Here is a 12,494-nt window from a genome sequence, read left to right as displayed (position 1 = left end):
CCTTCTAGAAGAATTCGGAGTATGTAAAGTCTAAATGGGGGGGGGGGGGGAATTGTTCATGGCATTGATGAAGTCAAGATGGAAAGTGTGGAGGTGTCGGTCCTATTATTAGCATTGACGAGGTTAGGTGGTTTGACTAGAGGTTTAATTGATTTTTTTTTTGATTTTTTTTCCCTCTCTTGTCCATCGCCCACCCCATCCATCCCTTTTTCTTCAAAGTTCAGATTTCATCTTTGGTCTGGTGTCCAAGGATGATACTGATACTGGCCAGACTCTTTAGGGGGAAGTTTCATGTGATGTTACCATGTGCCGACATGGGGATGCTGGTTTACCACAGTAGAGAGGTTGGATGGCTGACCCCTTTTTCATGAGAGCATAGTGTGCTAGGTGAAGTGCCCTGGTGGAGGGGGGGGTGGGGTAGAGTGCGTGATGAGACGGTGATGGGTGATGGGTGATGGGTGATGGGTGATGGGTGATGGGTGATGGGTGATGGGTGGACGGTTTACTGGGAGAAAATGAGTCGTAATGGTGGAAGAGGTGAGTGATCTCGAGTGAAGCTGGGAGCGTGACGTGCAGCTGGGTGAGCGGCAGCCAGAGCAGAGAGGGCGGGGCACCACCTGAGTCGGTGAGGAGTGACTGGGGAGTGTGGTGCAGGTGGAGGATGGGGAGCAGCATCGTCGAGCGGTTAACACCATGACTGTTTATACTTGCTAGACGGGGAAAGTCGCTTGCTAATTTCCTGCTAAGGCGACGACGACCTCTACTCACTTGTTAACAGTAAGTCGAGAAGCTGTCGAGGGCTTCATTCCTTTTCTCAGATGATTGAGACTTTTGTGGCGCAACGCGAAAACTGGCCCGTGGAAAATCCACCCTCTTGAGCCGTAAGGACTAAGGAAACGGCACTTTTCATAACTCGTTTCTCATCTCCACCCCGAATCTTTTTTATATGCCATTGGAGGGGAAGAAGTTCGCACATCATCGATATCATCGATGAGCTAGCTGAATTAGAGACATGCGAGAATTTTTTTTAATTTTTTTTTAGATTTAAAAAAAAAAAAAAAAAAGAATGAGGTAGGCATCTCTGGCAGCGTTTTTATGTACGGCAGATGAACAGGTCGAGGAGGGTTCTACATAGCTGCTGCTTTTGAGTGGGTGGACGATGACTGAAGACTTTGTGAGAACAGCCAGCAAGCAGCCTGACCCCCCTTCCCCTCCCCGGCCGTAGAGAGCGACGGGAGGAGGGGGATGTCCACGGATGACCGACTCGGACGTGGACCCCTTTCCAACCCCCCGTCTACGGTGAGCTTTTCCATCGGCGACGGCGACGGCGACAGTAACGAAAGGGGGCACGGAGAGAGTGGGATGCAGGATGAACGTTAAACCCGGGGGGGGGGTAGGAAGTTTCCCCCATCGTGACGACTTTACCTCGGACTGGACCAAGGTGGACGGACGGCTTGACGCGATGCGTACTGTGCATGGTGAAGCAGAGACCGACATCATCATGCTCATCAGTGGAGGCCCCGTGTCTGATGTTCAGTCTCGATTCCAATGCAGGTCCCCCCGCTCATCCCTCCACCAGAGTGGGCTCTTCTCTCTCTTGTCCTCTCGCCCAATGAACATACCCAGTCAGGTGTTGGGGTGATGGAAGTTCCCGTGAGCTCTCTCTCTCTCAGTCGGAGGGGTCGAGAAGAGTCGGTGTCGGAAGTCGGATTGTGGACCTACACGTGTATGGAGAAGGGGGACCGAAGTTGGTTAGGAGGGAAACTTGGCACGTGAAGAGGGTCGGTCATTCGGCTGTAGACGGGGTACGTTATTGACGAATAAACATGCTGTGATGAGATTGAATTGATTGTGTTGATGACTTTGGAGATTATAGTGTTTCAATCATGGTTGCCAAGAATCGCTGCAGAGGAAAAAAGTGTTGATGTGAACAATTTATTTGGGGGTATCTATTCCATACACGGGAGGGAGCCTGTGTTGGAGGCTCTGCTAAAGAACGAGAAAAAGATGCAGAGGCAAGCAGAACCAGGCAGAGGTATGTAGGAGGGGTGGAAAGATGGAGACGAATGTCGTAGCTTTGCATGTCTCTCGAACGATCCTCTTTCCCCTTCACATCCCACCTTCCTCCGCGTGCCCCCGCCGGCGATACAATGTTGGAAGGGCTCCCAACTCCCCCCTGCCTGTTGATGGTACGAGCAGAGGAGAAAAGGGTACAACAAAAGAGAAAAAGTGGACTTGATGTGATGCCCGACCCTGATGGCGTGATGGGGAACCTTTCGGATTGCCGTCCTTCGCCGGATTCTGATGAGAGATGTTTGTATGAGTGTTGTGTGTGTGTGTGTGTGTGTGTGTGTGTGTGTGTGTGTGTGTGTGCGCCGTAAACTCCCCGATGACAATTGACGAGGATAGAAATGAGCGTTGGCTGAAGTCCCCGTTGATAAGGCACCCGAACGCGAAAGCGACCGAGTCAGCCGTGCCGGTTCAAGGTAACGTCGGCGCAGTGGGAAACTTGAGCTCGCGTGCTGCAAGTCTAGCTTCGAAAATCGAAAGATTTGAAAGTTACTGTTTTTAATTCCAATGTCCTTGACGCCTTCCCGGTTTCCGTGAATATCGTGAATGCGTACATGCAGGTAGTCCTGCGGCGCCAAAAAAAATTCCAATGATGTTGCTTGGTCCAACTGGGTAAGAATGGTTGTGGAGAGCTCTATGAGCACCCCAAGCTGAAGCTCAAAGCTTCAGGCTCGGGGTGTTGGAGATGCATAGAGGTGCCGTCTATTTGGGACCACGCCACGACGAGGCCGAGGGCGATCGTGACATGGGCACGGAGGTCTCGCTGCGGTCGCTGTCCATGGAGCGCTTCTCAGGAGAAGGGCTGCGAGGGAAGTAGGAGGTCATGCTGGGGGCCTGGACGCCGGGGGAGGGCAGATCGGAAGGCGAACGGCGGGTTTCGCGCCACGAGGCGTAGATGGACTTGCACAAGTGTGCGGACATGGTGTATGTGGGCGACATTTTGTAGTGTGCGTGTGGTCGTCGTGTGAGAAGACTTGTAGGTTGTAGGTTGCAGGTTGCAGGTTGTGAGAAGACGGAGAAGCTCTCTGGTGTTGTAGAGAGGTGCTCGCGTGCTTTGTATAAGAGGTTGAGTGAGGCCTGAGGTGAAGTTGGTTGTGGAGTTGATGACACGCGGCTCTGGTGGCAGAGAGAGCAGGACTTGTGGTAATAGGCTTGGTCGGTTATTATTAGAATCCTTGAAAAGGAGAATGGGAAACAAGATGATAGAGGACAAGCTATGAGGGGGAGCAGACGGGCTGCATTATATTTGGTCTGGAAGTCGTGTGGTGAAGGGACGAACTGCGCGGTAGGCGTGGCACCAGGCACCAGGGGGGGACCCTTTTTTTCGATTCTCCCCTCCTCCACTTCCTCCTTCTGCCTTGTATCACTGTAGGACGATTTGTACGAATGCCACAGGTACATTTGTGATGTATCCTTACGGCGCGCGCGCGCTCCCACCTGTCAACTTGGACCCAAATCGGCGGACGGGGGGGCACGAAACATGCGATTTGGCGTCAAAAGAGGCAGAAAACGGACGAGGGCGGGCATGGGGAGATTGAGTGTGACTCGCTGCGCAGAGGGGACTGTCCACTAACAAGGCCCGGCGAGTTCCTCTCTCGCACCCCCGGGGCCCTTTGTGGGATGAGCAGGCTGGCAGCAACCTTCAACCCCCCACTGCCCAGGAGGATAGCCGCCACAGTCGAGATTCACCAATGAAGAGCTTAGAAGAGTGAGATTGATGGCTTCTGGCCAATGGACGCGAAGACAAAGTAAGCAGACGGGTGAATCTGGTGCAATCTGACGGGAGGAAGGTGGGAGTGAAAACGTGCGATTCGAGGCCTGTGGCTGTGCTGAATGGCACCACGGACGGGTGGGCGTTGGTGGTCCGGAACTTGAAAGGGCGGACGGGTCCTTGTGGATGTACACTTCGTACGCATGTATCCCGTAAGGTAGGCTGGACTGACCATTTTTAGCCACGGCGCATCATCTGGTTCGTCAGCGTGGCCCTGGACCCCATCTAGATCCAGAAGAGCTTGCCCACGGCAAGAAAGTGTGACTGATTATGGCTGGTTGCCGTTGCTGATCCTTTTGGCGGGGATTTGGTGCGAAGTAGTCGATATTGGGACGTGTGGGATCATGGACTGTTTGTTAGCTGTTGATGGATATTGCAGAGCATTGGGATCTCACCAGAGTGAGGTTCTGTCCACTGTCAAACTGCTCACTTTGGGGCATTTCGGCCCTCGTAGGACATGACAACGTCACCACGGAGAGAGGGGCAGATTCGTTTGACTCTTAGCAAGATACGTCACTGCTTGCGTGCTAGAGATGGGGAATGAGCAAGCAAGACTGACAACCAGCCACAACTTGGACGGGTAGGCCAGGATCTCTTGATTGGCCGGTGTTCACGACCAAGGCAGCCCAGCTGCATCACGGTCCACCGAACCGACCCTCGCAAGGCAGAGGCAAGAGATCCCGAGCTGGTAGCCGGGACTTGGTCAGGTATCCGTTTCCCGTACGGTACTACAGGCAGTACTTCATAGGCCCCCAATTGCTGCCATGCCTTGCCTACCTATTGTGTACCTGCCCAGGCCCCAGAGAGGCAAGCACTGGCACAGTGGATCGGCCGCTTCGGGTCGGAGCTCCTCCCGAGTTCTGCTCCGACTTCCTTTCCCGACGGGATGCCCAAGGAAGCGACGATCTGCCAAGTTGAGGACTCATGATTGCTCTTTCCTAGCCTAACGCCGCGCGAGAAGCTAGGTGAGGGTTGCAGCAAGTGAGCTCCGAGGCACAGACTGATCGTAGACGGCATGCCTACCTTGGTATCCGACGTAGGCATCCAACAGCAGGCTTCGCGAAGGGCAAAGGAACCCGGCCTTGGAGCTCCACGTTCCGAACCGTGAGGGTCCGAAGCTTCTGGTGCCCCGCGACAGCGAGATCGACCAGCAGGCCTTCTCCAAAACCTTAACGTTCCAGCGGTGCGGTGCTCACACGACCAGCTGAGCCAGCTCCAACTAGCAAGCTGCCACTCCTGGCGTGCCGATTGGAGCTGCCGGAACCATCTGCTTCTGTCCTGTGGCTCGGCGCGCGGGACCTCGAAACTGCCAGACGTACCGGCAACCATTTCCCGCGGGATAGCCAGCTATGGATGGGACGAGTTCGTGCCAGTCTGGGGACGTGAGATGCGACATGGGTGAGGTAGTTGAGGTGTGGGTTTTCCGATCGTTCCAGATGCACACTCTCTTCCTCGGGCGGCTGAGAAATGCTGACCAGCTTTGCGTTGGCCAAGATGTTGATTGTAAATCACAAAGGAGCAAAATGCGGCACGCCATTCTGTGTGAAATCGCAGAATGGTCAGCATTTGACATTTGTAATGTGCCAGACAGGCTGACTGTGGCAGTTGTAAGGCGAGCTGCATGATTGGTCGAGAGGAAAACGTCAAGTCCACTCGCTGGCTCACAAAATGGTTGTTCGATGCAGAAACTTCAAGTTGGGCGAGGATTCAGCAATTGTCGTTTATTAACGTTGACAAAAAAAAACTAAATGACCAGTGTCCGGAAGGAACGTGGTCTGCCAGCTCCGTGATGAACAATTTTTTTTGGCTCGATGGTGTGAGGCCGGCCCTACTTATTTTAACTTTTGCGGAGAAAAGACATGAACATCCGATATGGTGTAGTGGCCAACATGATGCCCTCTCATCTCTATGAGAGGTTAGGCATAGCCCCGAGTTCGATTCTCGGTTTCGGAATCTTTTTGCCCAAATCACGGGTTTCTTTCTTTCTTGATAAACGGGGGGGCGGGCTTTGACTGTTTTTTCATTTATCTTCAAGTTATTGATTCTACACTTTTGAGCCCTAACTTACCTTGGTCGTCGCTTCTGTCTCGGCTGGACTGGCATTGTGCGATGCTCTCACACTGACCAACAACGTACGGTGCGCTCTTGACAGGCAGCTCTCACGGCATCAAACACCAAGATGCAATCTACGCACAGCTATCCGCTAGCACCAAGATGCCAAGGTGAGCAGCCGCCCGTCACCGACCTAGCAGATCCGTCACAGAGTTAGCCTCACATTGTCACCGCAATTCTCAGGCCTGCCGAGGCGATCAGCAGGCTTGCAGCTGACGGGTTGGCAGATATTTATATGAGGTGTCATAGCTTAACAGATCCCGCGGGGCGCAACGAGGCGCACTTCCGTCGTTTCAAAGATGATGGCTGGCCGCTATCTCACCCTCATTCGACGAAACTGGCTTGGGTATTCTTACTTTGGCAGTGGTGGTTGTATACTCGCCCATCTTATTGCGAGATTGCGTCGGTGAGTCGTCAGCGGAGGGAAGGATTGCTTACGACTCTCACCGTCCGTCCACAACCGACCTTGACATCGTCTAGTCTGTGGGCGAGGTGGTGTTAGCTTCGGTCAAATCTCGCAAGCAATGGCCCAAACATCCGCAAGCATTGCGAATGCCAACGTTGCATTCATATCGATTCCCAACGATTAGAGACGTTTCGTTCTGTTCCCACTGATTCGCCCACTGGGGTTGCTTTGAGGAAAGAGGAGCCAACGTTCGGGGCAGTGATGGTGACGGCTGCGGTGGGCGGAGACAGGAGGAGATTTGAGGGTTGAGAGGGAAGCCGGCCGACTCTGTGCCATTACGACATTGGCGTCGCGCAAAGTCGGGCGCGCTCTTTTCTCATTGGGCCCATGTCCGCGCGCAACTTGGCGTGTAATTGAATCTGGGGCCCAGTTGAAGAAAGCCCGAACGGGTGTCTCCCAGTCCCAGCATCGAACCTTTCCGACTGAAGTGAACGGGAAGGGTTCATCTTTAATCGGCTTTAATGACCTCTGCTCGTGGACTTAATGCGCAGAGTGAGGCTGTGAGGGAAGCATGAGGGGAGGGTGGGGAGGATGAGGCCAGGATGAGGCAACTTGAGTTCACAGGAAAAGCTGTTGGCTGTAACTTATAGGTGCCTGACATATGGTTCGACGGGCATTTTCGCCAGACTTTTCTAGCGCAGTAGACTTGGTGCTTCTCGAGGTTCTAAACCCCCCCCCCCCGGTATCCACCTGGAGAGACGTTGTTGAAACAGGCAGACCCCAGATGCGGTGGTGGTATGGGGCTACGTCGGACGCATGAAAGTGTGAGTGGTGCCTGGCTCGCTCGCCTTCACATTCGCGGTCTTGATGGGTCTTTTGGGACTTTGGGTCGAACAGAGGTCAGGTGGGATGGGGGCGAGGGGGATATGCAGTAGGGATGATTGGATCTTGGGTGGATGAGAAACCCGAGTTGACCGTTCCAGGCCTTGATGGCTCTTTTCCTGTGGGTTGAGTTGAGGGTTCTTCTGCATGAAGGGTCGAGACATCCGTAGCTGGGTGATGCCGTGGTCGACTGGAGGATGCTTCATGAAGGGATGTCAACTACAGGTCGATCGGTCAGTCCCTTTTTGGAAATGTTTTGACCCAAGAGCAATGATCCGTAAGAGGCATCTAGATAGCAGAGTTCCAGCCACGCGTGCCATAGTCGCAAGCCCATCGGAAATGTGTCTTTGCAGGTGTCCAGAAGAGAACAAGCCGATGTCTAAAGATGGAAAATGCAGAGTGCCATGGCGGCCTCTGATTGGTCTCATCTGTAACAAGACCAGCCGTCCCACCGGCAATGCTTCCCCCTTCCTTGTTCCTTTTTATTGTGGATTTTGAGGTGCTTCAAACTCTCCTTCTCCCTGCACTTTTTAGTGTTGACTGCTAAGGTATGCAGCCCTGGCGAACATGCGCAGAAACCGTCCACCCCTTGTCTGGCAACTTCTCGGCCGCCGTTTCCTCCAAGAGACATGCCGGTAGTTGAGCTTGCTTCTATTCCCTTCACGACAGTAGTAGCGAGGGCTCTACGTCTGAAACGGGAACTGTCGGCGTCCAATCGTGTCCGTCCCAACACGGCCTGAACTAATTCCACCTACTTACATCTTGCGGATACTCTCACCAACGCCGCCGCCGCCGCCGTAGCTCCCGGATCGACGTACATCGTCCCTCTCTTCCATGGCTGCTGCAAGTGTTAGTCCGCCGCCGCCTCTTGATTTCCCTTTCCGAGGGAAGAACCACACTCAGGCGTATTCGTCAAAGTCCCGTCGGTGAGTTACAATGTTGGCCAAGCCAAGCCAGCATTGACCGATATTCGGATTTTCCTCATCCCTCAAACGTCGAGAAACAAAGACATTGACATCAGACACGGCCGGGACTAGGCAAGACACGTCAAAGATATCAATGCTTTCTTCTCCGTCTCCTCTTCGTCTGTTCTATCCATTCTCCTCTGATTCCAGATTATCGGATCCTCTAGCTTTGCCCTCGACTCACACTAGGACCCGTGAGCTTGTCAAAGCTCAGCCACCCCTATTGGCAATTAGCCAGCACGGTCAACGATATGGCTCTGCGGGCTTGTTTTCTCTACTTTTTCCTCTTGTCATCCAATCCACGAACTGACCGGAGAAGGGGGATATGGCTGAGTCGCTCACCACGCGCGAGGGCTGCCATCTCATCTTGCATCTCAAAGCACCTGCATCCAACATCCCTGGTTGCTCTCGTCATGCTCCGACGTCGTCACCCCTCCATTCTCGGGCATTATACAGCCCCATGTCACATCTCCCTCGAGTCTCCCCCCCCCCTCCTCCATCCACCCACGGTGACCCATCCCACTAGTCGTCCTCGATTTGCGCTGCGGCTCATCCTTCCGCATCAGAAAAGAGGCCTGAGAAGTCTCAAATCCCTTCCTACGCCGGAGGGAAACAGGGTCCCTCCCCTGCTCATGATCTGCCCGTGCCCTTAGTCCAATAATCGGTCACCACCCTTCCTCCACCTACGCTTCTGTGCCCTTCCTTGTCAGGGCCGCCTCTCCCGCACCAGGCCCGCCGTCCGAGTCTGAGAGGTCGGACGGACAAGAGAAGGAGAGAGTAAGAGGTTAAGAGAGAGTCCTCTGACATATACAAGACGATCGCAAACCCTGGCGCTCGGCCATGGATGCCTTTTTCCCTTCCTCCTTCCGCCCCCTTCACCAAACGTGTCAGTTGCACGTCACTCTAAAACTCTATTCTGTTTTGTCTTTACTGTTCTAGACGAGACGAAAAAGAAGCTGCTGCAAGAAGATCCAGACCTACACTCCTTCGGTCTTCCTTCTGCTGCTGCTGACGCCTCCGCCTCGTCCCGCACTGACCGGCTTCTACCTTACTATACCATACCACACCTTATCCATATTGACAATACCTTCAATCATCCTTCTTCTTCATTCTTCTTTTTTAATCTCTTCATGTCCATGTGCCGCGCGAACGACTCTGCGCTGCTGTCCTCCGCGAGGTCATGGAGGTTGTAATTCCACCCAGAGATCATGGGCCGTCCTACAGATATGTATGGGACGATGATGGACAGGTCGAGAGGATAGAAAGGTTCATCCATTCCAGCCGACCCTCTTTACAGAATCTTTAGAATTAAGTTTATACGGTTAACTAACACAACTCTCTCATCTCAGAGTTCGCTTTCAAGAAAACAATGAACAGAGAGATAGTACAGTGAGCAGGCAAACGGTGCAATGGCCTTTTCTCCGTCACCAGAGCTCCGCTTCCGATGTCGCCTCGTCGAGGCCTTTTACTGGCTTCACGGGGAGCTTCCCGGACCCGCAGAGTTTTCCCCCAAAAGAAGCGAAAGAACCGACACGAAGAGCGACGTGGGCGCCGGGGAAGCGAAATTCGACGGCCACGATTCTGGAAAATATCGTACCGGACTACATCATCAACTACATCCGAGGAGAGACGCCCGAGACCATGGCACAGCGGAGAGAGGAACGCAAGAGGCAGACGGAGAGCCCAGACACGTTGGAGGCACAGGCCGCCGCGGCGAATCACGCGGCGGCGCAAGGATTTTACGACGAGGCGACCACGGATCGACCGTCGACGGGCGAGAATGAGATTGGGGACCTCGAACGGATGCTGCCGCCGCCAGATGAGAAGCGCGGAGGCGGAGGAACCTTTAGTAGGATGAAGTCGGGTTGGAGGGCCGGCATCGCGTTGAACATCATCATCGGCTTCGCCATTCTCATCGTCGCCATCGTGTGCCTCGTACTCGCGCTCGTCGTCGTCGGCATGATCAGGGGCGAGAGCCTAATCTTCAAGGGCTCCTGCGCGACGGCCGAACAGCTCAAGGTCGGGCTTTTTGTCGCCATCAACGTCATCACCATTGTGCTGCTATCGGCGGCCAACTACGTCTTCCAGGTCCTGAGCAGTCCCACGCGCATCGAGATTGAGATGGCGCACGACGGGAGGCGGTGGCTCGACCTCGGGATCCCTTCTTTTAGAAACCTGCGTTTCGTCTCGAAACCGCGGGTTGTCATGACGGCCATCATTATGCTGGCGGCCGTCAGTACTCAAGTAATGTATGCGCGCTGCTGCTTCCGAGAACAAGATCCCCCTTCCCCTTGTCTTGACAGACGTTGACTTTTGGACTAGTTATAATGCCGTAATATTCTCGACACAACCTGGCTACGCCCACCAGGTCGTCTTCGTCACACAAGAGTTCCTCGCCTCGGGCCAGTTCAGCAACGCCTCAGAAACCAACGCCGGCGGTCTCTCGAGGGGCGACATCCTCGACCTCCAAGACCTGGCGTCCCGGAGCCAGCTCACCAACTTCACAAACGCCGAGTGCGCAGGGGAATTCGGCGGCGTCTATCAAAGCGACTTCACCGCCGTGGTCCTCGTAACGGACGTCATCGCCCCGAGCAACGCCCTCGTCCAGACCCAAAAATCCGGATCCTCCCTCGCACCCTTCATCGTCAACCGCTCCGACCCTGCGCAGATCAAGATCAACAGCTCCTCGGTCGACTACTGCCTCGCCCGCCCCGAGGACCGCAACCCCTGCACCGTCGTCCTCAACGGCTCCCTCCTCGGCGTCATCGCCATCCTCAACCTCGTCTCCGTCTCCGCCATCGGCGCCGTCTACTTCTTCACCGGCTTCGAGCCCCTCGTCACCCTCGGCGACGCCCTCGCCTCCTTCATCTCCCAGCCCGACCGCACCACCCGCGGCATCTGCCTCCTCGACAAGACGGACGTCAAGCAAGGCCGCTGGGGCTACCCCGAGGCCAAATACTGGACCTCCCGAGACCACTTCTGGTTCCAGACTCCCGGCCTGACCCTCTGGACCTTATGGCTCCTCACCTGGGCCACGCCAGCAGGTCTCGCCGCCGCCGCCCTCGGCGTCTCCCTCGGCAAAGGCCCGTCCTCCTCCCTCGGCGCCTTCGGCAGCGCCCTCCCCCACGAGCTCTACCCCCTCCCCAACGGCGGCGCCCGCGCCGGCGTAGCCATCGTCGCCGCCCTCCCCCACCTCCTCCTCGCAGCCCTCTACCTCTCCACAAACGCCCTCCTCTCCTCCTACTACCTCTCCCACGAACTAAGCCAGTACGCCCTGCCCGGCATCTCCCTCCCCCTCCGCGTCAGCTCCGGCCGGCCCCGCGGCACCCAAACAACAAGCCTCTACCTCACCCTCCCCCGCCCGCTATCCTGGCTCCTCCTCGCCCTCTTCGCGGCCCTAGGCCTCGTCCTCAGCAACGCCGTGCCCATGGTCTCGGTCGACATGCGGCCCGCCACCCGCGACGAAAAGTTCCCCATGCCTATTAATGGCATCGGCTTCAGCGGCGTCGGCCTGCTCGCGTTCCTGGCGCTCATGGTCGTCGTCGCGGCGCTGGTGCTGGGCCTGGGTCTCCGGCGCGCGGACCCGTCGCCCACGAGCGTCGACGGGGAGAAGGCGGGGAACCCGCTCGTGCTGCAGGGCGGGGGCTGCTCTGCTGTGATTACCTCGCGGTGTCACCGCCCGCCGAGCGACGTGAGCGCCGCGTATAAGAATGTTGCGTGGGGTGTCGTTGACCAGGATTTCGAGACGACGTTTGGGCATGCTACGTTTTCGAGTCAGGCTGTGAGCGTCTTGGATCCTGCCAAGGGGTATGCTTGATTTTTGGTTTGCCAATGTATGCATCTTGTTTTTTCTCTCTTTCATTCCCCGTTCAGTTGTACATGTTTCTTGTTTTGGGCATCTACAGTACCCCCTCATTGCTTCGTGTAAATTGGGGGGTTACGTTGTGTGCTCTTTGGTCACGCCGGTTTCTTGTTTTCGAAAAGTTCTGCATCTGGGAAAGGCATTTTGATGGTGTTAATTGGGGAAGTGTGTACTATTGTTTTTATGGAGAAAATGAGGGAATGTATAGAGATGGGAAAACGAAATCGGTGATGATGGTGGCATCATCTTCGGCCAAATGGACGGCACGGGACGGAACGGGACGGAACGGGACGGACGTAGGGGAACGGTTATTGTAGTACGTTTATACCCTAGTGTTTTGCTTTAGCTGGTCAGGGACAATTAGGGACGAGAAATACAGCAGATTATGAAGCCTCTGGATGAGGCTTGAATTGAAAGCATTGATTG

The 12,494-nt window shown here is 55.0% G+C and overlaps 4 protein-coding genes and 1 non-coding gene across 5 annotated transcripts; 3 read left to right on the top strand and 2 right to left on the bottom strand.

Moving 5' to 3' along the window:
• Nucleotides 1–2,514: 2,514 nt before the first annotated feature.
• On the bottom strand, nucleotides 2,515–3,591 carry BDP81DRAFT_88064 (uncharacterized protein). The gene has a single exon (XM_060596435.1). The coding sequence runs from the start codon at nucleotides 3,469–3,471 to the stop codon at nucleotides 2,773–2,775; it is 699 nt and encodes a 232-aa protein (XP_060450797.1). The 5' UTR covers nucleotides 3,472–3,591; the 3' UTR covers nucleotides 2,515–2,772.
• A 1,070-nt stretch (nucleotides 3,592–4,661) lies between these two features.
• On the bottom strand, nucleotides 4,662–5,360 carry BDP81DRAFT_416421 (uncharacterized protein). The gene has a single exon (XM_060589530.1). It carries the CDS (start codon nucleotides 5,235–5,237, stop codon nucleotides 5,061–5,063), a length of 177 nt encoding a protein of 58 aa, XP_060450796.1. The 5' UTR covers nucleotides 5,238–5,360; the 3' UTR covers nucleotides 4,662–5,060.
• A 347-nt stretch (nucleotides 5,361–5,707) lies between these two features.
• On the top strand, nucleotides 5,708–5,794 carry BDP81DRAFT_t64. Its single transcript has one exon. It is a non-coding gene; the product is annotated as a tRNA-Glu (tRNA).
• Nucleotides 5,795–9,082: 3,288 nt separating this feature from the next.
• On the top strand, nucleotides 9,083–12,484 carry BDP81DRAFT_402751 (uncharacterized protein). The gene is made up of 3 exons (XM_060588858.1): nucleotides 9,083–9,472; nucleotides 9,556–10,455; nucleotides 10,529–12,484. The coding sequence occupies exons 1-3, from the start codon at nucleotides 9,387–9,389 to the stop codon at nucleotides 12,021–12,023; spliced, it is 2,481 nt and encodes an 826-aa protein (XP_060450795.1). The 5' UTR covers nucleotides 9,083–9,386; the 3' UTR covers nucleotides 12,024–12,484.
• On the top strand, nucleotides 11,798–12,484 carry BDP81DRAFT_416415 (uncharacterized protein). The gene has a single exon (XM_060589529.1). It carries the CDS (start codon nucleotides 12,038–12,040, stop codon nucleotides 12,383–12,385), a length of 348 nt encoding a protein of 115 aa, XP_060450794.1. The 5' UTR covers nucleotides 11,798–12,037; the 3' UTR covers nucleotides 12,386–12,484.
• Nucleotides 12,485–12,494: the final 10 nt, after the last annotated feature.

Source organism: Colletotrichum phormii (assembly GCF_030913505.1).
Source record: "Colletotrichum phormii strain CBS 102054 chromosome Unknown BDP81scaffold_2, whole genome shotgun sequence".
In the NCBI taxonomy this organism is placed as follows: Eukaryota; Fungi; Ascomycota; class Sordariomycetes; order Glomerellales; family Glomerellaceae; genus Colletotrichum; species Colletotrichum phormii.
The sequence above is the reverse complement of the archived record's forward strand: the minus strand, read 5'-3'. Positions and strand labels throughout refer to the sequence as shown.